Source organism: Rhea pennata, chromosome 1 (genome assembly GCF_028389875.1).
Source record: "Rhea pennata isolate bPtePen1 chromosome 1, bPtePen1.pri, whole genome shotgun sequence".
In the NCBI taxonomy this organism is placed as follows: Eukaryota; Metazoa; Chordata; class Aves; order Rheiformes; family Rheidae; genus Rhea; species Rhea pennata.
Window position 1 is genome coordinate 63,918,900 of NC_084663.1, and position 23,784 is coordinate 63,942,683.

Here is a 23,784-nt window from a genome sequence, read left to right on the forward strand (position 1 = left end):
TCAGAAATAAGCTCCCCCACCGATGCTTGTGTTGCTTGATGTAAGTTCATATAGGCTACAGTACTTTCTGAAAAGGGTGACTGATAGCAGTGTTGATTATGGATGCTGAAATAGGGAAGAGTGTTGTTTTCCTTATCTCTAAGCAAGAAGGATAGAACTGCATTATAATGGTGCACCTCTGAAGTAGTTTGTGTAGGCCCACACAATTCTTCTGGGCAACTGAAAGCTAGGATTTGTCTTAAGCTTTCTTTGTATCTGGGAAGCCCTGAGTGAACATGCTATGCCTCTGTTTGTTTAGTGATTGCCTTCTTTTCTGCACCCGGCTGTGATGGTGGAGGTCCACATGGCTTATACAACTGTCAGTGTCTGCTCTGGAGCTTAGGAGCTGGCTTTCTACTCCAGACTCAGAGTAGAGGTGGTAGCAAGGATCACCTTCACTGCTGCAGGTGTGAATCTTAGCCAGAACTCTTCTCTGGAAGGGTGAGGGCTGAATGGTTTGTGCTAATTTCTGCGTGTGGCTCAGGATGAGGACAGAGTTGAGCTAACACAAGATACGGGTTTAGGTGCCAACAGAGAAAATATTTGCTCAAGAACTTTGACTTTTCTTGCTTTTCTGGTTCCTCCATTTAAAGTCACTAATAAACTTTCAGAGATTGCTGTCTTGTCCTTGCTGAATGTGTACCTAGCTTAAGAACATTCTTCTTCAGAAGTCATACAGTATCTTGGATGTTCATCGCAGTTTTGTAATAGGGTAGATCTTTGTAGATGACACTGTCTTAGCAATAGACATAGTTAACGCAAAAATAACCAGTGGCAAAGGTATGTTGTGCGTGCACCTCCCACGTCTACTTTGCAGCTATTGGACAAAGTTAATCTATAACAAAGTAATTTTGGTTAAAGGGAAAGAAAGTGTAAAATGAACCTGTATATACCCTCTCTCTCCTCTCTCTCCTCTCTCTCTCTTTCACACACAGCATTCTTCTTTAGTTAATAGCTAGTTGCTTGCTCTGTAAGGGAGTGTAGAAGAATGGAGGTGGTATCTATTAAGTTAAATAGAGTGATACCTTATTTGTAGCTAGTCGATGAGCATTAGTGCATGCTGTCCCATGGTAAATGACATTCAGCTTTTGCTTGTCCCAGTTAACCTCTTGTGTCAACTGGACTAAGCAAACCCTGATTGCTGGCCTCAGCTAGGGCTTTTCAAAAGGATTTGTTCTTCTCAAGGAACTTATTTTGTCTATTTATAGGGATAGATTGGAAAAGATGAAAAAAATAAAGGTGATTTTTTTTTAAAGAATAACAGGGCATTTTAACCACGTATTCGGAGTGTTTCATAACAGCCCTGAGACAGAGGTCTTCTGGACTGTGAGGCACCTCAGTGCCACTCAGTTATTTCTCTTAGTTTGATATGAAGTGTAGGAAACTCTTCTCCTGTGCTTTTTTCTCTCTATAGTGCTTTGGTTTGAGGAAGACACCATAGTCATTGTGCCTGTTAAGAGCTTTCAAAATGCTATACAGCAAAGAACATTTTCGGCTTTTACTGAAGTGTGTTGGCTTTTACTGAAGTGTGACCTGTGTTTGAAACCATAGATACAATTCACTCAGCTCCATGTATGGGGTAACGAGGGATACTTCAGTGCAGTGGGGCTAATTTCTTTGGCAGAATGATCTATTCCTGCTTCTGTTCCGTGACTCATAATTTCTAAGGACAGACTAACAAGATGGATTAAGTGTGACTGAGAATTGGATTGGTACAGAATTACTAAAACCTTTTTTATCACCAAGTATCTGGTTTTGACTTCACACCTGCCCAAAGACCGCATCCTGGTGACTGCTTGGTGTCCTTCATGAAGAGGGGAGGTGTTTTAGGCCTGTCCCAGCTCTCTGTTGTGAGGACTAGCATTGTCTTGGGGAGCCTGATAAAAGCCCAGGCAAAGAGGCCATGAATTGCAAAGGCAGGAAAGCTGAATTAGAGCTTTGAGAAATCCCTGGGTACAAGAGGGAGGAATATTCTGGTAAAGGGAACTTATGTTTCTGTCAGTGTACCAATTATGTGGTTTTAATAGTAGGCTGTCTCCAGTACTGGCCATCCCATATCTGTCACAAGCATTCATGTCAGAGAAGGAATATAATGCCAGGATTGTAGGAAGAGAACTTAACTATTCTGAGGCACACCTTCTGTTTTTAACTCCAAAATTTCTGCCCTGGAAGCCTTTTTGCAAAGCAGTTGAGCATGTCTATAGATACAAACAGCTGCTGTTTTGGCCACATCCTGTCCTGCTTTCCCTTCGTGGTGCTGGGTGAGGGGAGCTTCTTCACACAGCAGTGTGATTCAGATCTCATTTACACAAGAAATGCACTTTGTTACTGCAGAATCAGTTACCGGGCAGTATAAGTAATGTGTTTGCAGAGGACATTCATGAGAAGGAATCAACTTTCATGGGGTTTCTACAGAGAGATCCTCTTGTGGGAAATGCATGTTAGTTTGTATAAGGTTTCTTTCTTCTGCTTGTTGCTTTATGTCTCAGATAGGATATCAGCTAGCTCATCGTCCTACTTCGCAATTTCAGAACACTCCAGTAACTACAGTGATCAGAAACTGATAATCAGGCCATTTTTTGCATTGTTCTTAGCGCTGAGGTTTGTGCATTGTGTCTTCTGAGAGTTGCTAATTTTGTTGAAGAAACTCAGCTGCTCTAAAAACTGCTATATTTAATGGGTTTTAAGCTGTAAACTGTTTCATTTGCACCTGTTCAAAATAAGTAACAATTGCTGTCCTGTAGGCTCTGTTCCTATTTGTCTTTTTCTTGCTGGGTGACTTTTAAGACTTCTTTGAACAAAATGGCTTTAGTAAATGGGTAGTTATCTTGATCCCAGTTGTCACAAGTCAGAAAAATGTTACCTGTAAATATTTAATGAGCCTTTGTGCAACTGACCTGATCTAGAACTGAATAATGATGTGGTCACAAGAGTCATGGCTTCTGCAACCCGGATCTGCAATGAAAAGAGAGCAGCTTTCCTTTGCCAGGCTTTCTGTGACTTACCTTACAAACTTGTATTATTGCTAGTTGTTTTCTTTGATATTTAAAGTTAATGGTGTTTGCTTGGAGTTCTACCTTAACAGCCTTCTCTTTCTCAGCTAGTTTGGTTTTCCCTGTGGTTTTCTGTGTGGTCAGTACTTCTTGCTGAAAGGCAACAGAGTGCTGGGTAAAAGAAAGTTGTACTTTACCCTCCTCTCTTCAGCGTGCTTCTTTGCAGACAATACAAACTTATCTTCTTACCTTCTTGTAGATTGATGGTCAATTTTTGCATTGTATCCCTGTACAGGATAATGAGTTCAAAGATAGTTCAGAAGTCTGTGGTGAAGAAATTGCCTTATACAAAAGGAGAGACTAAAATGCTCACAGAATTAGATGACTTGGAACTTAAAAATGCTACTGAAGCAGCTCTAAGAGGAAAGACACTCTGAAAAACAGGCTTGATTTTTCAACATGCTAGTTGCTTTCTTAATTTTCAAAAACAATATAAAATCCTCCTAACAATGTGGGGAAAAGTTATGAGGATGATTGTGTCTGAATAACACTCTTGCCCTTTTTGTGGTGGTGTGTATTTTTCCACAGTGTCTATTTTCTGGTGTAATGCTAGTGAGTAACAATACACAATGCATTAGACTGCTATCCTATGTGTTGTGCCAGAATGCTGAATAATTAATATTCTCTGGAAAGGATTAATTTCCTTCAGTTTTTTTATTCCTTCTTGGTGCCCTATACCTGCAGCCAATTTTTAGCAGTAGCTTTCTAATACAGATATCTTCCTCAAGAAAAACTGATTCTACACCATGAAAACTTCACTGTGGCCTATGTGGTGCTAGTTGCACCCATGCAGGGCCATGCTGTGCAGTGCGTTTAGCTGTATTTCCTTACAAAGTCTCAGGGAATTGGTTTAGAACTGTAAATGCTCCAAAGTGAGATATAACATTGATAATATGGCAGGCACAGGATGTGTAGGATAGGCCAGTTACCAATACAATGTTTTATATTAGTGAATAGCCATAGAAATGGATAGTCTCTGTGTACTAAAATACTTCTGTGGACAAAGAAATCCACCAAGATGCTTACGAGTACACGGTAGCACTTTGTACCACAACAACAGCTGTGCCTCAGTACCCATGGGAAAGTGCAGAGGAAAGAGGAACACAATTTTACATGTAGAAAGGGTAGAAATCATTAGGAAAGGCAGCATGATGTTTACATTGTGTGCCTAAGCTGTCAGTGAAAGTGTCCCCTGTCACTCAAGGGACAGAAGTGCTTACTGTACTACTTGTTTTTTGAGTATTTCTTCCTGGGAAATGTGCTAGGAGGAGAAAGTTCAACCCACTGACCAGTCCTTGTGAGACTCTTGATCCTTGGCATGTTCCATAAATGAAGAATGAAGTTGCACTCACCCAGCCAGCACCTTCTTTCTTATTTTAATGTGACTTTTTTTTTTTTTTTTTTTTTTTTTTTTTTTTTTTTGCAGGTTTACAAGGCAAACATGGCTGTCCCATTAGACTTCTCCTGCAGGCAGAACTTTTAGTGCCCTGTCTAAAAAACTTTTCTAGTCACAGTCAGCAATTTTAGAGTGATTTAGTGTCAGCCACCAAATAGGGTGGTGGAGAGCCTGTTGTTAAAAAACAGGTTATCACAAAGCTACAGAAGCTTTAAAAGCAAGAAAACATCCAAAGAAAACATGGAGGTTTCTGGATAAGGAACTGACCTTTACAAGTTTTACAATCTGCGTCTCTTGGGGCTGGCACAATGTAATTGTTTGGACACCAGTGCGTGATAAGGGCCAGGACACAAATGAATTTGTGCCTGGGGTCAGAGTTCCCAAAGTGTTAGGTAGCAATTTGCATGCTATAATTTGGCTTCAGATGTTTTCTGTGCTGCTGAGGGCATATACTGGCCTGATCTTTTTCACAATAATTTAAAATAACTCATCTTTGCAGGGAATCTTTGGTTTGGGCAGTTAGGGAATTTTCCCTTCATGTTTTTCACCAAATAATATAGCTTTTTTTGAACTTTTGTTCTAATTTCTTTTTTGAAGTTTATCGAACTCCAGAAGTTTATCGAACCCCAGCAAAGTTGCCTCTATTCTTCCTCTCTGCGTTGCTGTTAGGCCTCATGGGTAATGGGAAATCATTACGACTTTGTTCTCCTCAGAGGGCTGGTCTAGGCTCTCCGGAGCTAGGACTGTATCACTTAGGATACACTGGTGTTTGCTCTGTGACTGAATGAAAACGGTGTGTCACCGAAAGCAGGGGGAGAAGGAGCAGAGAAAGCACTTAATCAGGAAATCCAGTTACAATTCGTGTTAAGGCACAATGTCACATGGAAATGGTGATTAATTTTGAACTAGCCCACAACAAAATGCTTTGATTTCGTTCCAAGAGCTGAAATGAAGCCTCAAAGAAGGCCCAATATCTTGAATCATAAGAATTGGGCATCTTTCATTCTTAAAGAATGATGAAATGTCACTGTTGTCCCAGCTTGGGATGGGACTGAGTCCTGCATATCAGAATTTCCCATTGACTGAGATAACTTTTATTGCTGGTTGATTAGCATTATGGAAACAATATCAGACAGTCGACAGAATAGTCTTTGCTGTAATGTGATGGTTGCACAGAGCATTGAAGTAAAGATTATCCTGAAACAGCTGGTTTTTTACAGTGTGCATTCTGAAATGTCCTTAAACAAACATGCAAACTGTGCTCAGCAGTATCAAATCATGAGAACTTCCCAGAGGATTTTACTGCTTCATTTTCATTAAATTGGAAGCCCAAGTGGCTAGCGCATTGCAAATCACAAACCTCTTCAAAGTCTCTCTGAATTCAGCTCCGGGACATACGGAGCCAGAGGCGATGGCTGGCTGCGAGGACCGGCCCGCGGCTCTGCCGTTCTGCCTCAGCGCCCTGGCAGCGCTCGCGGACGGGCGCCGTGGCGGCCCCGAATCCTTTGATCTGCCTGGAGTGGGTGCCCTCGCTGCGGCGCTGGGTGAGGAGGAGACCAGGCCCTGTGCCGGGGAGGACACGGAGGGGCCTGGAGGCTCTGGGTGAGCGCTGCCCCGGGCAAAGCGTGGCTCCTGAGCTGAGGGAGATCTCCCTGCGGGCCGGACCCCGCGTGTGGTGGCCGAAAATTAGGAGGCTGGTCACTGCGGCGTGCTTATATGGGGCACGAGGGCTTTGCCTGTGAGCCGCTCTCACGTGGGTGCGTTGGTTTGTGTTCCTGAGCCTCGGGGCCTTGCAACTAAGTAAGTACCTGGCTATTTATTTTTTTTTTGTTGCAGACGCCCTCGGGACCGTGCGAGCGCTGCCTCAGCGCTCCTTCGAAAGGCGGAAAGCTCCCGCCTCGCGCGCCACGCTTTCTCTGGGATGCAAACCGTGAGGTCGGGCAACCCGCGCTGACAGCCGGGGTGCCAGGCCCCAGGAGCTGCCGCTGGGGCGGTACCAGCCCTCGGCCGGCGGGGCCTCCTGCCTGCCCCACGGCGAGGCCCTGCCCTGCCCGCCGCGGGCAGGGCGGCCTGCGGAGAGGGGCCGGCGCCCGGCTGCCTCTGCGCTCCGTTACCGGCGGGGCGGCGCTTCAAACTGCACGGTTTAAACGTTCGTCCGTTTATTGCTTGAACGTTAAACGTTTGTTCGTTTATTCATTTCTCTCTCTCTCTCTCTCAGGAAACGTGATTTCTGCGGCTTCGGCCGGTCCCGCGGCACCCAACACGCCGCTGCGCTGTAACGGCTCCGTGGCGCAGTCCCACGCCGAAGCGCGGCCGCCGCCACGGGCCCGGCCCCCTTCGCCCCTCCTCGGCGGGGGCGGGGCGTCGCGCGGCAGCGGCAGTCTTGTCGCTGCCTCGTTGGCTGGCGGGCCCGTCACTCCGGCGGCCCGCGACGCTCCATTGGCCGGGCGGAGCACGGCCTGTGTGTGTGTTTTTTAGGGGGGGGGGTATCACCCACCTCCGCCCACGCCGTGACGCGAAGCCCCCGCCCGCATTCCACAGCTGGAGCCGTGCGGCCGCCGAACGCTGATTGGTCCCCGGCTCGCGGCCCGGCCGCGCTCCTCGCCCCCCATTGGCGGTCGGGGCGTTGGGGGGCGGTCCGGAGGCGGGGGGGCGTGGCGCGGCGGGCCGGGCCGGGCGGGGGTAGCCGCCGGGCCGCCCGCCCCGGCACCCAAACAGCGGCGGGTCCGGCGGCGGTGGCTGCGGCTGCGGGCGGGCCCATGGGCGCGGCGTGAGCGGTCGGCGCGGGGGCACAGGGGGCGGCGGCAGCAGCAGCAGCGGCGGCGGCGGGGCCGTCCCGTGCCGTGTCCCGTCCCGTCCCGTCCCGGTGAGCGCGGGCCGCCATGGAGGTGTGCGAGAGCGGGGAGCGGCCGCCGCCGCTGCTGCTCTGGGACCGCAAGCTGAGCGAGCTGTGCGAGCCCGCCGACCCCGACGCGCTGCTGGGCCACACGGTGAGGATACGGCGGGCCGGGGAGAGGGGGGCGCCCCCCCGCGCCCACGCAGCCGCCCCAGACACGAGTGGGCGGCCGCGGTGCGGGGCCCCTGCGGCCGCCTCGGCAGGGCCCGCGGCAGGTCCCCGGCCGCAGGAGGCCCCTGCGGAGCCATCTGGCCTCGCTGGCACGCGCCAAGCCGTAGCTTGGCCGCCCCGTCTCCAAATTTCACAGCTCCTTCCTGCCGTGGTTGCTGGTGACGCGTGGCAGTCCGGGGTGCCAGCGCCTTCGGGCTTGCTTGGGGTCCGGGGTTGATGGTGCCGCCTCTGCGGCGGGTGCCCGAGCTGGGGCCTCGCCGCTCCCCGAAGCGCTGCCGCGGTCGCCGTCCCGCTCCTGCGGCGCTCCTCCCAAGGGGTCCCCTCGAGGGCGGCCGGGCGGCCGTGACCGGGCCCTTCTGGCACCCACCCCGTGCCTGGGCTCCCCCCGCAGCGCGGGAAGGAAGTGATGAAACGTCCCGCTCCGTCTTGGCGCCCGGACAGGGACATCGCCAGCCCAAGGGCTCTCTTTTCCTCCCCCTGGTTGTTCATTGGCCATTGCGTTGGTTTCGGCAAAAATATCCCAGAGAGATGCCATGAGTAAAGCGTTCCTCATGGCTCTGAGCGGCTTTGAAGGCCAGCACCTAAAGCTCTGATTTCTTTGGCTGGAATTCCACTTTTTTTTTTTTGCTTGTGTGAAAGGTACAGTCAGGACAACCCCAAAGAAATGTGCCTTTGTGTCTCTGGTGCATAGCTTCTCTGTTAATCCAGAGGTTTACTGTAAGCACAGTAGTTTCCAGCTGTGTAGGCAGGGGCCCCAAGTGCAAATGAGCTGGACCACCTTGGGATGGAGTGCAGGGGAGACTGCCAAGTCTGCAGCTTGTGCAAAGCACAGAGTGCCGGAGCTGGATGCAGTTCTCGCTTACACGCTCATGTGGACCCAGAGTAATGTGTGGAGAAGACTAGTATATGGCAGCACCTGAGGAAAGTGGCCTGGCAAATGCCAGCTCTCTGCTTTCTTCTGTAGTATTTCAGAGCGTGGCGCGAACACCTCGCAGAGAGGAAATAGCCTCTCCTTGTGGGCGCCGGGGTGATCCCTGCATGGTTCTGCAGCGAGGCAGGCTTCTGGCACCACGCGAGGTTTTGGTGCGAGTCTTAAAGGAGAAAGGAGGAGGATCTTGTTCACCCTGTGGCGTGCGTGGTGGCCGTACTGGTCTGGGAATGTGTTGGTCACGAGCTCAAAAGCTGGTATCAGCAGAAAGCAAGTCTGTTGCCTGCTGTGACCGTCTGTCTTTAAACATTGTTTAGCTACTTTGAAAGTTCTTGCGTTTTCTCGTGCAGCGTATATCTAATGGTAAATCTGAGGGGAAGCAATCGTTTTTTCTTTTTAATAAAACAGCAGAAATGCTTTGAAAGCTCTTTCAAACAGCTGTTTTGCTGTGTGTGACTTTGTTTTTTTGGGGGGGATTTTTTAGTTTTTCTTTAACAAGACTAAAAGGAAGGTTGTGAATGAAATGAGAGGCCCTTCTGAGAGTGCTCCCTCTTGGATTTTACAGTTGTGCAGGAATACTTTCTCCTGCTTTGTTTGAATTCTTACAGTGATGAGAATTAAGGTGCTGTTTTTGATTTTTATTTCCTGTATAATATTCTTGTAATCTTCTAATCAGTGCCCTGAAGGAGATCTTGCTCTTGGGCTAAGACTTGTGGCTGCCCTAATAGGCATATGTGTGTTTTTTTTTGTCTCATTTCAAGGAGTCTATCTCTTGGTTTTATATGTAGCTTGAGAAACAAAATATTTTGGCTGTCCTGTGAATGGAAATATGGTGCTTCTCCCTTTGTTTTGTTCAAGTTTATTGGGATTTCTTATGCTTCAGAAGCTGTAGCAATGTGTGCTTTGCAAAAGGAAGTACATAGCTGGGCCTGCAAAACCTTGGCACGTATTCTATTTTTGCTGAGAGTGATGACTTCTACCTGGACATTGATCTTTAGGAGCTCATAAAGAGATGACCTCTTTAGGGACCATCTTAAATTGATTTCATATTTTTTATTTTATTTTATCTTTGTTCTTTGTATCTTTGTATTTTATCTTTGTATCTTTGTTCACTGTGGAAAGAATTCCAAGTGAAGTCATCAATTAAAAAAAAAATAAAAGCAACTGAGTTCTGTAAATAAAGTAGGTGTGGTGGGGTATTAGGATCTTTAAAGGAATAAAAAAGTTTTCTGTGATAATCTCTCATGAGGGAAAAATATGTTTCTGCTTGTCATACTTTATTTCTTTGGCAAAGTGCATCCTGCTCTGGAGGAAAATATTGTGAAATGCAAACTCTACTCCAGAGCCTCTTAGGATCACTTAAAGAGAGGGAGAGAGAAAACTCTGGATGAAACATCATGAAACATCTGTTATTTTCCTGCTTTACGCTTTGTATTGTAGAGGACTAGTTTGATCCAGCTGCTTCTGCTGTGCATGGAAGTTTATTGCATAGTGTTTCTGAGAAGATCTGAATAATGATTTGACCTCCTATGCTCTCTTTGCATGAGTGCCCGTAGCCTGTGCTATCTCGTTCACAGCTGAGGGATACCTGCCTTATGGCATCTTCTGATCTTTGCGCACTCTTGAGGCATCCCATAGCTGTAACTGAAATGGTGGAACAGCTTACTTCACTCAGATGAGGGGTAGTTTAGAGGACTAGCACCATGGTGCAGGACACCTGCAAAGCCAAGTGAAACTGGTGGCCCAGTATAATAATTGGCACTGTGTTCTCCACACAGCTGTATGTGCAAGTTTGCACTCAAAAAAAAAAAAAAAAAAAAAAAAAACAAAACAAACAAACAAACAAAAAAAAACTTGGAAATAGGCTTAAGAAAGGAATCTGGAGTAGGCATGCCTTCCTGGGAGTGTGCCCCAGACAGAAATGGGGGAGGAGGGAAGGAAAGAAAATTGATAGAATAACTCTGAAGCAGGAAGAAGGATGTTTCCTCCTGGTCAAACCTGCGTGTGCAGACAGACAAGAGTGAGAATTGTCTGCCAAATGCCTTCTGTGTATTTTAAGTTAAATTTTAACCCTTTCATTCCTACAAAAGCTGTTCATGGGTCTGCTTGATGATCTGAAGCTAGTAGACAAGTTTAAAAGTATGCACAACAACAATCTCTGTTTTAGACTATTCCAGTCTTAATTACCAGGGCCCTAATCCAGCCTCACAGCAATTTACATTTCTCTTTAACTGCTGGTGATTTCACCAGTGCCTGAAGCAGAGTGAAGAGCGTGGCTGTGCTGGGAGAAACACAGGACCTTGAGGAGCTCAGCTGGGCTTTGTCAGGCAGCCTTTCTTCAGGTGGCTTATTAAAGTCTGCATGTTTTGTAGTAGTCACCTGGATGCCAGATAGCTCTGTAACAGTTGCTTTTCTTCAGAGCAGTTTAGTTTACCAGCTGAGAAGAGGTTGGAAGATTTCCCAAAGGTGTTTTACAAAATACATGTGATGTATCTGGTAATACTGTGCTCTGGCATTTTGCAAGGTATTATTATTACTGTTACATGCATTTATTGTTTTTTTTTTCTGGCAGTCTAACAGAAAGCTGCTCTCTTTGGTTGGCAGAAGTATGGCTGGGTTGCAAGTTCTCGCCTTCTTGTTAGTGCTGTTACTCCCCATGAAATGCAGGCAAACTTGAAGCAGGAGAGCTCTGCTTGCATTCATAGGTCTCTGCTGGAGCTGGTCTACAGTTGTGCGTGTCCCAGCTGGGAAGGCATCTTCAGTGGCAAATGCCAGATTTGATGCAGATGGCTAAGTTTGTTGACAAGCACGCTGTGAAATGCCAACTGCCTGTCCCATTGCTAGATGGCAGTTGAAAGGTAAATCGTTTTGATAAGCCTTTGACATTTAAAAGCTCTCTGAGACTGAGGAGGTTGTCATCTTTCTGCCCCGCAACTCCATTTTTGTTTTGTTTAACCCATTAACTATTTGCTGCTTCTTCCAGATGGTAGCAAAATACAGACAAATGTAAGCGTGACTATGGTCTTGGCGTTGCAGATACGGAGCTTTGCTTGCCCTGCAAGTTTGTGAGAGCAGTACTTGATTTAAAGAGTTAGACTGAAATTCTCAGGTGTTGCATCCTGATTATGTTTTTTAGTAGTTAAGTGGAAGGCATTTTAATTGCAAAGTATCCCAAATTGCTCATGCTTTTAGGGCCTGACTGCTAGACTTGCAGCTCATATCAAAATATTGAAATGCTTCAAATCTCTCCTCACTGGTATCTTTTTCTGAAGGGTATTTGAGCTAGGTAACCTGTCGTCATGTCACTGATGATACTATAAGCGTATCAACCATAGAAAATATGTACAGTGTGAGTCAGCATACAGCAGCATGGAAAGGTTCAGGTCTCAGCCTTTGGACTGTGATCTCCCTGCAAGAGCAAAACCAAAACAGCTAGCCCGTAAAGTTTAGAGCGCCGTGATGCTGGAGTTCAGAGTTGTGATTGTCATCTAAGACGAGCTGGGGAAACTTTGAGCCAGGCTTATTTGTTCAGATAAAAATTGTCCATTACGGGCTTCTGAATCTCACCAGGAGTTTGCAGTGACTCATTTCCTCTGTCACAAAAACACTGATCACTGTTACTTAGTCTTCTGATGACTTCTGCAGAAAGGGTACGTCCGAATGAGTTCCTCGAATTGCTTTTATTTTTCAGAGTATGGTAATACTTGACTGAAAACAAACACAGTACTTGATTTTACAGTCTGTGTGTATTGAATTAAAAGCTGCAGTTACCGTGACATGTATGGATGTGGAGCTAGTTGTTTCTTATTCCGTGGTGGTTGCGTGTACATAAGGTAGCCCTCTGCAAAATCCAGTGTTAATATAATCTACTTTAACTTTTCTGACTTGTGGAGTGTGTGTGTGTGTCGGGGGGGAAGATGAGACGGAGTACTCCATTTTTTGAAAGTGTGGTTTAGCCTATTGCCTGCTAACAAGAAAGCTGAAGTCCATCGTTCTTTCTTCTCTGCACACCTTCATATGGAGGACCGGGCAGCTAACTTTAAGTGAAGAAATTGTAAAATTATTAACTGGAGCTTAAAAGATTTTGCCTAAATCCTTCAATAATGAAGGGAAGAGTGTGGAAGTGAAATTTTAAATAGCTGTGTGTAGACTTCTTACAAAGCAAGTGTTAAATTTTGAATATGACTTCCCGTATTAAAAGTGTCAGGGTCGTAACTGATGAACAGCAGAACTAGTTATATCCAGTGCTCTGCAATGAAAGCCTACCCCCCACCTAATTTAAATAAGAAAATAGTTTCTGTTTGGCAAGGGACGTGCTACGTACCTGTGATGGTTCTGAACTATTTACGGTTTCTCTAAAAGCCGAGATAGATGCACGTCTGATACTCTGAAACTTTACCCTTACCCTCATGCTTTCTGTCAGCTATGTTTAGAAAAATAAGGGTATTGGGTTGCTCTGTGGGTTTCATTTGGACTGGTTGTAACTGTGTAGTGAAGTGCTTAATCTGCAGTAAGGATGAGAGCTGGAAAAAAGTATTAATCTGTCCTGGGACTGACTCTGGAGCATGGCAGATAAAAATGAGGCAGCATTTAACGTACACAAAATGCTCCTCCCCCCTCTTTGAATCACTGGTCGGCACTGTCCTACGTGAGACCTTTAAAGAAAGAAAATATTGGTGGTTGTTAAGTGTGGAACAGACAGTGCATGATAGCTGAGGCAGAGGAATTTAATTCACATTGTTACCAGACAGGGTTTTCCTGTGTCTGGAGTTGAACTTAACTGCGAGAATAGTGGGAACATTTGCACTCTTTGCAGGTCTTTTTTTCATGTTGTAAAGTGTTCCTTCTTGTGGTCCCTTTCACAGGTGGTGGTTAAATAAGTTTCCACTATCCTTTGAAAGAAAGAGAACTCAATTTCTTTTTATTCAAACAGTCTTTTCTCACTTCTTCATAGAAGCATCTGTTTCTGTGGAGGAGGCCAACTATTTTGGTGACTAGCTACAAATCCCAGCTGGGGATAGTGCAGTTTGGCTTGATTTGTGTGTCTCTCTTGCCTTCTTGGGCACTGATCTCACTCACAGCAATTCATACAGTCTGCATTTCTCTTCTACCATGAGTCCGCCTTCACACTCTTGCTTGTACCCCGTGAAATCAGATCACCCCTAGGCCAGCAACCACCATATGGTATTTCAGTATATTTAAAAATAAAGCAAATAGGCCTTTCACTGACATACCACCAGCTCTGTCCATCTCTCCATGTGTCTGTGCTTCCTGCCATGTGGCTCTTGGCCATGCCATCTTGTGGCAAAGGCACTTTGGGTCCAAACTGCTGATGGATGTGAGAAGGGAGTGACTATTCCAGAATAAAAGGGTTTCTGCTGCGGGGGAGCCACTGCACGCAGTGATATGGTGCCGTGGTTACAGAAGGAGCATGGTTTGAGGTTGGCAGTCTGGGTGCTTCCCTTGGTAGGCAAGGCTGTGCACTTGTTTAGAGCCACACCAAATTGCACACGCTCAGCGTGGTTACAGCAGGAACAGGAAGATGTCTGCCTCAAAATTCATGTGCTGTAGCTCAAATGAGCTCACACTTTGTCAGCAAAGTGGCTGCAGCAGCCCTGCTTCTTCAGGGGCTGAAAACTTATCCAAGACTGTGAGGCAGCTAACTGGTTCTGAGCTTGTTGGCTGTTCATCCTCCTCGGCAGTTTTGCAGCCTGTATTGCTGTGGGCTCTTCTTGATGGCTCCTCAGCTAGTCATGGTACCTCATAGATACTCAGGTGTTGTTTTGGAAGTGAAGAGCTTATATCCCTTGAAAGCAGCCCTTGGTCTCTGATCATTCAGGTTGGCTTGGTGGCCTTGCACTTACCAGTAGATAACGCCTTTTCTGCGCTGTATCCAAATGCACTTATTTAAGACTTAACAGGCTCTGATGTCCTTTGTTTGCATCTAGGACTACCTCCTCTCCACATTCCCAAAAGCTGCTTTCCAGTTGCATTGTAATGCTGGATTTGGCATCTGTCATCTAGGCCATGTCTGGGGTTTGTTCTCTCCCTTTTGGAGGAGCATCATTTTGTAGATGAAAGTTTTAGCAATTACCAATAACTATCTTTCTAAGGGTGAAAGCTCAGTGCTATTTTTCATATGCCATATTGGCTGCCTCCATTGGGCTCATCTGGCTCTTCTTTAACTCCTCTGACTCCCTCATGCACTATTTCTTTGGCCAAGATGTGGATTTTGGGTCAGTCTGTGAGATGTTCTCCCACAGAACAGCTCTGCATCTGATTTTCCAGGGAATGCACACTAATTTCTGCTGTTACTCCCCATTCGTCTCAGGTACCTGGGAAATCAGTGTTATCTAGATGCCTTTTGGCTGTTTTTTCTTTTTCTGGGCGATAAATCCTGGCAGTGTTGTTCTGCACCTGGAGGTAACCGTAGGCTGTGGTGGCAGCTGCGAGGGGCTCATCCTATTGAAAACTGACTTTCATGCAAGAAATTAGTTTTCAGTGGGATCAGTCCCCTGATCAAGTTTACTTTGTGGCAGCCTAGGTACTAGTGCTGATGTGAGAATTATAGAATGGTAGAGTTGGAAGGGACTTCTGGAGGTCATGTAGTCCAACCCTCAGCATAGCCCCATACGGGATTGAACCCACAACCTTGGCATTAGCAGCACCACGCTCTAAACAACTGAGATAAACCTGCCCCCAAGGGTAGTGGGAATATTTGGCTGAGGAAAAGGTGGTGGGAATGCATTTTGGGCTAAAGGAATGGGCAATGGGAATAGTATGGCTAGCTTTGGAGACAAACCTCATACATGTAATTGTGTATTTATATGTGATACCACTGGGCTATATTTGGATGTGTCATTGGAAAGAAAAGGGATTACCTGGAGGAGGCAGTTACTCAAGGATGAACAGAGAGAAGGGTTGTTTGAGATGCATATGGATACCCAGCAGAGAAATAGAGAGAACTAGGGTTTGATGAAGCACTGAGCAGATGATCTTATACAGATCTGGTTGATGGTACTGCCATCCCTCCATGATGGTGAGTTTTGGTACAAAGTAGAGGCTGTATTGGATGCTAACTTGTCTGTCTTGTCTCTCACTTTTATAGAAGGTGTGCGGGGGAAAAAACAAAACAAAATGTGGCTTTGTATCCCATCGTTACTGGCAAGTGTGTTACTCTTTCATCTCATTGAAGCAAGTGATAGCCAGTAATAAAGATGGGATGAAGTTGTGAGGTTTAGTAAGGCATAGCAAATGCGTGAATGCATGTAAAACACTTTCTTCTGCTTGTGCTCTCTTTCTCCAGTCTGAGGCATTGAGCTCCTTGTAGCGGGGACTGTAACTCTCTCTCTCTCTCTGTATACTGTCCAATGTACTTTTCAACCATAAAACAGAGAGTCTCTGAGCTCAGTTATAATATCAGTATTAAATGTGTGCAGGAAGGAAGTAAATGCTCTGTCAAATAAGGAATGTTTTCCCTCATGAGGGCAAGTCGGGAAGCAGAGAAGGCCTTGTAAGGAAGTAAGAAAAGGTTGTTGGTTAAATGGGGTAGACCTGAATTACAAGACTTAGCTCCATAGCTCCCATCTGTCCAAACGCATTGCTTAACAGTGCCAGTGACCTTTCTGTGCCTTCTCTGTGCCTTGGGAACTAGTCACTTTTTTTTTTTCCCTCCCTCTGCCATTAACCAGCTTTCAGTCTTCTATATGTGATCCTGCTTAGCTGTGGTGACAAGCAAAAATCTAATGGAAAAATCTGACACCCACTTCATCTCTTCCCTCGCTGTGCCAAGAAAAAGCATTCCTCTGCAGTCATGCTGGGGCTGGTTTTGTCCTTTCACACAATCTGTTTGTCATATGGGATGAGAAATAGGGACCAGCCTGTTCTGATAACCTCTTTGGGAGCTTCAGGCAGGCCTCTGGCCCTGGGAGCTGCTGGCCTCCTTCCTGCAGTTGAGTGTGTCCCAAGCCGAGATGCAGGAGGGCAATGAAGTTCTTTGCTGTATTGCAAAGAGCGATATTGCTGGTGTGCTGCTTTTGTGGCTCTCCTGGAGCGGCGGATGCTGGGTGAGCCCTGCTCCTGCAGCCAGGAGGGAAGAGCCTCTGCTGTGCTGTGACAGGCTGGGGCGTTTGCCTCCCAGCTCTTGCTGGAAAGGAGGTTGGTTGCCTGCTGGAGCGAGACGCGTGCTCCCTCGTGTGAGATGGGCAATAGGGAGGGGAAGGATGTGTGCCTGTTTTGCGCAAAAGCTGCTGAGAGTGCTGCTGCAGATTTTTGAAGTAAATGGGATATTAAGCCATGATAAAATGCTTTTAAGCAGGTGATGGCTTGTGAAACAAGGAAAGCATTTATAAATATTTGAGACCTGGAGCATCTTGTTTAATTCTTCTACTCCAAAGTTACGAGGTTGTGATGTAACGGACTGTAGAAAAGGTTGGAAAAAAAGGCAAGCTCTTTACACCAGTGCAGGACAAGGGGATGAGGGAATATGGTTGAAAATTGAAACGAGGAGTTCAGATTGCCTATAAGTAAAAATTCTTTCACTGTGAGCAAGCACTGGAACAGGTTGCCCAGGGAGGATGTGCCATCTCCATCCAGTTTTCAAGCTGACTGAGTAAAGCCCTTAGTATCACAGGCTAGTAACCTAGTCTGAGCTCAGAGCTCACCCTGCTTTGGGCAGGAGGTTGGACTGGAGACCTCCTGAAATCCCTTCCTACCTGAACTGCTCTGTGACTGCAAAACACTCATGAATTCAAGGACCGGCTTATTTAGACTTAGATACTGCATTGCAGTTTGCACAGTAGTTTGATCCCCAAGTTCTTCATGTCTCCATAAACTATTAAGCAAATGAGACTCTACTTTTTTAAAGGAAGCTATTGTTGCCAATAAAGAAAAGTTTCACAGAAGCAAACTTTTTGCCTATTCTGCAGTTTGGAGTTGGATTTACTGAAAGGAAAGAATTAAAACTGGACTAAGTTCCAGCCATCCTGAAGAAATGGTTGTTAAGCGTGTCTCTTTTGCTTGTATGAAGTAAGCATGATGTGCAGGGTTGTGTTTTGGACTTGTGGTTTGTTGAGGCATCCATAATTTTGGTCAGGATTTCCATGATAAAAATTCAGATGTCTTGCCTACTTGCTTCTCTGTCGCATGATGTGACCATGCAAGTGCTTTTGCTTCATGCAACCCCTTTTGCTTCAAGGCTGTGTTTCTTATATGCCACCCAGTGCGTTTTAGGACATGCTACTGCCTCTTATTTTCTTTTTAACTCACCCTGATGACAGGTGTGGAAAGAGACGACCTGCTCTTTGTGCGTGCAGCTGGCTCACAGGGATTTTTGTAGATAGAAAAGCTAAAAGAAATCAACCAACCATACAACCCTCTGCCCCAAGCACTGAGCAGATCTGTTTTGTGATCCCCACAGTCCAGCAGGTGGGTAATTTTCACATGTGAGGAGAAGTTTATGCCAAATCTTCATAGGTTCTTTTTCCAAGTCTCCCATAGGTTCTTCTGTCAGTGTCAATAATTTACTTGCCTTTAGCCTTGATTTTTTTTGTGTGGGTAATCTGAAAAAGTATGTTCTCATTTCTGGAGCTTCTAGTACCCAAAGAAGAGATTTGCCTGTACTCCAAGTATGCACAGAGCCAGAACTTAGGAGCAAAAGCAGGAAGGAGTAAAGAGTTGATCTACCCCTGCTGCTTTTTTTACAGCAGAAGCAGTGATGTGACTGTTCCTTGCGGAAGGCTTGTGATAGTGAGGGCAGGATTGGGTCTTCAGGAGCAATCGAGACTAGGAAAGATATTTCTAACGGCCAAATACCTGGCTTTCATCAAGCTGTCCTTGCTAGCGAAGGATAAAGATGGAGGAAAATATGACATTTAAATTATCTGTTTTCATACTTTGTAGTATGAGGCAGTTATTGGCTGTCTGGAAAACATCTGTCCTTCTCATCGCGGGTGTAACTGGTCTAGTCATCAGCGCTGATTGTATGTCTCGCTCTGGTTCCTCTATGCCACAGCTCCTTTCCCTGGCCCTCTCCTCTCCCCTTCCTCTTCCTCCTCCTTCTCTTTAGAGCCTCCCCTTGCCCGGCTTTGCAAGTGATTCTGGGCTGGGAGCTGCACGCTCTGCGAGGGGTGTTCATTTGGGCTGCTTTTGCTCTGTTTGTCTGTCCTTGGAGAGACGTGACTCATGGAAAAACATTTCCCCTCTCAGCTCTGGAGATGGATGGCGGCGTTGCTGCCTGCCCCATCTCTCTGGGCACTCCTCTTCCCATCCTTCCTCCCCCCCCTCCCCAGCAGGAGGTGAAGCCAAGGCCCTTGGAGACTCCGGAGACCGGCACGAAGGGCTCCTGGGTGCAGTTAGCAGCTGAGGAGGGTTCTTAGCCAGGCGGGAGAGGGAGCGAGCGGCGGCTGCCGCTGGCCTCCAGATGCGCGGTTTCAGTGTGCGCGGCCCTGCTGGCGAGCGGCCCCGCTGGCAGCTGGGGAGTGCCGCTCGCGCCTGCCTCCCTAAACACACAAGGACGGCAAAAATCAAGTTTGGCACTGTTTGTTATGTGTAAGCTTCCTGAACGTGAAATGTATCTTCTCCTCGTGTCTTGGTGCTTTGCAGCTCCCTTCCTATTGCGTTTCACTCCTTATAGCCTTCAGTAGATGCTTTAATTCACGTGCAAGGGGGGCTAAAAGGGAAAGAAAAGTCTTGCCTTTGCCCTCAATAGGGTGACTTGCAGCTACTGTCAAGGACAGGACAGCTGTCCTAACTTTGTGCAAAATTTCAGCTGAATTTCTATCTAGTATTTCTTTCTCAGCTGAGAAAGTTCTGCAGAGTATCTGCTCTGGAGACTGACTTTACCTGATTACTGGGTTGTTAATACTTTGCAAAGTCGCAGGAGAAAGATGGGCTTAATTTATGTTGCCTTTTTTTCTCCTCTCTTCTTTTATCTTTTAAACTTTTTACTACAGTTAAAGGTATTTCATATCCAGAAAATCTTTTAGCTCTAACCAGAAATATCTGTAAGAGAGATATGGACAAAAACCTCAGTATGCTGCTTGGAACAGCTTCTGGCAAGATTAATTGGGGGCAAAAAGCCCTACCTCGTTTTAAGATGGAGTTCCAGGGTTTAAGAAAGACATATGTGATACAGCAGCTGGGACTGGCCTACAAGGGATCTCTGGACTTGCTTTTGTATTTCAAACTTACAGGGAAGGAAAAACTTGCAGGGAGGTGAAAAAAGGAGGTTAGAAGTACAGGCAAGAAATGGGAATCTGAAGAAACTTGCAGTGATGAAGGCCAAGGGAAGCAATAACCGAAACAGTCGCTCAGTACAGAAAGCTGTAAGGTTTTGAAGGAGCTGGGGTTATGCTTGTGGATGGCCAGTTAACTGTGATGTTGCCATAGTGGTGATAAGGTGATAGAAAGCAGTTTGGGGAGATGCATGGGAAGCTGGGGCTTGCAGGTGTTGGTACACCATAGTTTGGCTGTGGGCTTTCTAATTCTTAACACCTGAGTATCTGAAAGAAAGGCCGATTTGGGGGAATTCGAAGAATAGCAAAAACATGCGGTTGGAGAAGCTGGATTATGAGGGAAGATTTAATTTTAATGCTTTAAATATACAGTGCTTTGGCAGGTGTTTGGAAGAGGATGTGGAAGTGCTGTGATCAGAACAGTTTAAGCTCATACTAATATATTTGAGGCTTCTTTCTCAGTTTCATATGAGGGCGAGGTGTATAATGTGTGTTTTTTTTTTTTCAGTATCAATACCAGAATAGGGCGCCTGCAAAAATGTTGGTTTCAGTTGAAATTTCTGTGACACCAGGAAGATAATGAATGTCATTGTACACACTGTGCAAGATGCCTTTGGAGCTGTGGGCCAGGAATAACTCTGTCATTGTTCACGAAGAGGCTTATGAATTTTGATCTCCTTTGCTTTTCCTTCTTTCAGTTGTTAATGTCCTTGGAAAATACTCCTCCTTCAATAATACCATAGGGTAAAAAATAAATAAGTAAAGAGCAATCAGTGTAGAGATAGCAAAGTAGATAGAGGCTGATAATGACCAGTTCTAGAAAATCTAAGGGTGCAGTGTACTGTTAGCAAGGGGTCAAGACAGTAAAAGGGCTTTTTTTTTTCTTTAATATTGTAGTATGATAATTAACCGTTATCAGTAATCAGACTGTAAAACTTTCCGAAACTGATGAATCTAGATAACTGGGAATACAAATAGGCTAAAAGATCCTGGAGGAGAAGTTTGGCTTGTTGATACTAATTTTCAGTAGGTCACGGCATGGTGAGAAAAAATCTAGACATTAAGTTGATGGAGAAAAGGGTAAAGAGGAAATAAAACTAGAGGCTGGGAAATGTGTACCAATTGCATGGAAAAATTAGAGAAGCAGTTGTGGGGTTCCAAGGTTAGAGTGAAAGGATAGGCATATGATTTAACCCTGGTCAATAGGATTTTATGAACAGCAAATATAGGCAAATAAACCTGATTTCATTTTTTTGATATGACAAATTTGAAAGTAATTGGAGAGTCTTTGCAACTCATTGGATACTTCATTGTATCAATCAAAACTATGAAATGTAAACTGTACGCAGCATAGTTATAGCTGTATAGTTATGTAATGACTATATAATAGTTATTGTATGTAATTATTTAATATTTATGTGAATAAACGTGGTATGAAGAAACATGATAAGAATCAGTGACTGGAATTCAAAGCTTGACACATTGAAATGAGAAATAAGCCTTGCTTGGCAGAGACGGTGATTAATTGCTGAAACAGTATGCACTCAGTCTCTTTATTTCACACCTGTGTGCTTTTGTGGAAGGCGTATTTCAGCCACGAACAATTTATCAGGGTGTATAATGGGGTATCTCAGTGAAATGTAGTGATTTGGGATGTGTGGGAGGGTCGAACTAAGAAGGTTTCATAGTCATTCTTGGCTTTAAGCTCTGTAAAACCCAACTGCTGTGCCTGTTAACTCTCTGGAGATGGCAAAGCAGAACATACAGCAAAACACGTACTGACTCCTTTAATCTGCCCCAAAGCTTCACAACGTTTGGTCATTCTCCTGAACTGCATTGATTTCAGTGAAATTTAAGCAAGTGCTTTAATGACTTTGAGCTGTTTTTAACTACTTCTGTTAATCATGATACCTCTCAGCCCATATAAAGAAGGGACAGAATACAAAGTGTTTGGGAAAAGATAAGATTTCTGGTGGAGAAGGGCATTTGCCCCAAAATATAAAGCTACTTTACGTATGGAGTGGAGGACCCAAGATGGCCTGGCATTCGTCATATCTCTGTCTCAAAGAGCTGCTAAAGTCTGTCTGATCTTTGTCAATTTATCAGGGATCCTCATCCCTGATAGAGGAAAGAAATCAATTTTCTTAAAGGAAGAGGAAAGGAAGAAGGTGAAGCAAATGAAGATAGGTATGAGGAATAGCAACCAGTAGACTAAACATTTTAGGAGGTGGGGATGAATACACAGACAAAAAAGAAGAGTTTCTAGCTTTCATTTTAAAGATAGAGTTAGTGGAAGGTGACTAGCCAATGTGATCGCAGTTGTACCAACTGTAGCAATTCTTACCCCAGTTTGTAACAGTGGAAAATTGTCATTGCCCTTCAGCCTGTTTGCCTGGATGCTAAAACCATATGCTTTGCTACACCATCACACATGGCATCATATCCAGTGCCTATGGATATGAAGCTTTACCTTATTCATGTCTCTCCAGAAGGTTTGCTTCCTTTTAATGAACCTCTTTGGTTTAATCAGTCTCTGCATATTTTATGGGGGGATTTGACTCTTAACTTTAATAAGCCCATCAGCCAGGGAGAGACACTGCTGGATTGAGCAGGAGAGGTTGAAATTATTGCTGCTTGAGGTAACCACTTCTACCTGTCAGAGGATGGTATAGATGAGTAACCCTAATCCTTCAGCATTACTTTGTGAAGCAGAAAAGTACCCTTTATGATCCTCTTTCCCATTCTCTAGCTGAAAGACAACCTGTAGCAGTAGGACAGTAATATGTGACGGAGATGCAATGCCTGAAACTGTTTTAGATGTTTGTCGCCTTAATATTTGCTTAGCTCTCTTGTGGTTGACACACGATAGATGTCTCTTTAGAAAGCTGCTTTACCTTATTTCTACTTGGCCTACATAGTGGATCTGACTACCTTGCGACAGTAGGAGTTGCTGTGTTTGCTTGGCAGATCAAAAACAGATCTGTCTTGGGATCAGATGTGCCCATACAGAAAGCGTGCAGAGGGGCAGTTCTGCTTTGGCCTAAGATGCTTCCCTCACCATGGAAGCACCCTCTTAGGAGTCGGATGCTTTTGCTGTGGCTAGCAAAACAGAATGGGAAATACGGATATAAAAGCAGAAGTGAGATATAAAGTGCTTTTTCTTCTTCCTTTTTTCCTTCTTCCTAAGAACAGGCAATGATTTTGAAAAGACTCTGACTTCTCAGAGTGCTGCTAGAATGCTTTTTTCAATTACATACCCTCTCTTAATTGAGCTCTTTTAAGGCACTTTCAAGCAGGTATCCCAAAAATCATGATTTGTACTTGTAATTCCTAAGCCTGTTGGTCTGTTCCATATAGATCTCTGACAACAGGTCTAGTGTTTGAGCTAGGCAGACTGTGCAGTTTAGTCTAACACAGGGAAGGAATGTGAGTCAAAGGCCCAGAGAGATAATCAGAAGCAAGTGAAATAGAGGTCAGAGAAAATGTGGGACCAAGTAGAGGTGCAAAGAAACCTATAGAGGCAAATGAGGTAAGTGTGGTGAGCTGTGCGCAAACTAAGCTGTAAAACTTCTGATCTGCAAAACACACTGAAGAGAAATAGCTGTGCAAAACTGGTGTTGAGAAACAGCTCTTTAAATTGTCACTAGCAGATCTTGTACTGGCTGTGAGCTGTAAGGCAGTGGTAGATTATCCAGAATATGTTGATGTCCTCTTTTCCTTTAGAACTCTTGTATTAAGCAGAGCTATTTGCAGTGTATCTCAAAGTAGGTTTTCCCATTATAAATTGTGTGCAGACAGCCATCGTTCTTTCTCCTGGGGTGTAAGGGGACGCCTGGTGTAGAGATAGCCCTGAGGTTGCATATGGCTTGATGCAGTGTCTCGTAGCAACAGAAAGTGGCTGTCATGGTTTATTTTTTTGTTTCTAGGCAGATTGTGAGGGATCCCCATAAAGTACAAGGGCATGATTAACATAATCGTTACTTTCAGACTCCCAGCCACGACTCTAAGCAATTATATTTGTGATCCATAGAAACACCTAAGCCCCAGCCTTCAGTAAACATCAGTTT

The 23,784-nt window shown here is 45.2% G+C and overlaps 1 protein-coding gene across 2 annotated transcripts in view; it reads left to right on the forward strand.

Moving 5' to 3' along the window:
- The first annotated feature begins 7,217 nt into the window (after nt 1-7,217).
- The window catches only part of CREB3L2 (cAMP responsive element binding protein 3 like 2), an 84,494-nt gene continuing 67,927 nt past the window's right edge, over nt 7,218-23,784 (forward strand). For both annotated transcript variants that reach the window (XM_062589913.1, XM_062589922.1), the window contains exon 1: nt 7,218-7,478. In XM_062589913.1, coding sequence (XP_062445897.1) covers nt 7,371-7,478 — 108 coding nt within the window. In that variant the 5' untranslated portion in view covers nt 7,218-7,370. The remainder of the gene's footprint in view (nt 7,479-23,784) is intronic.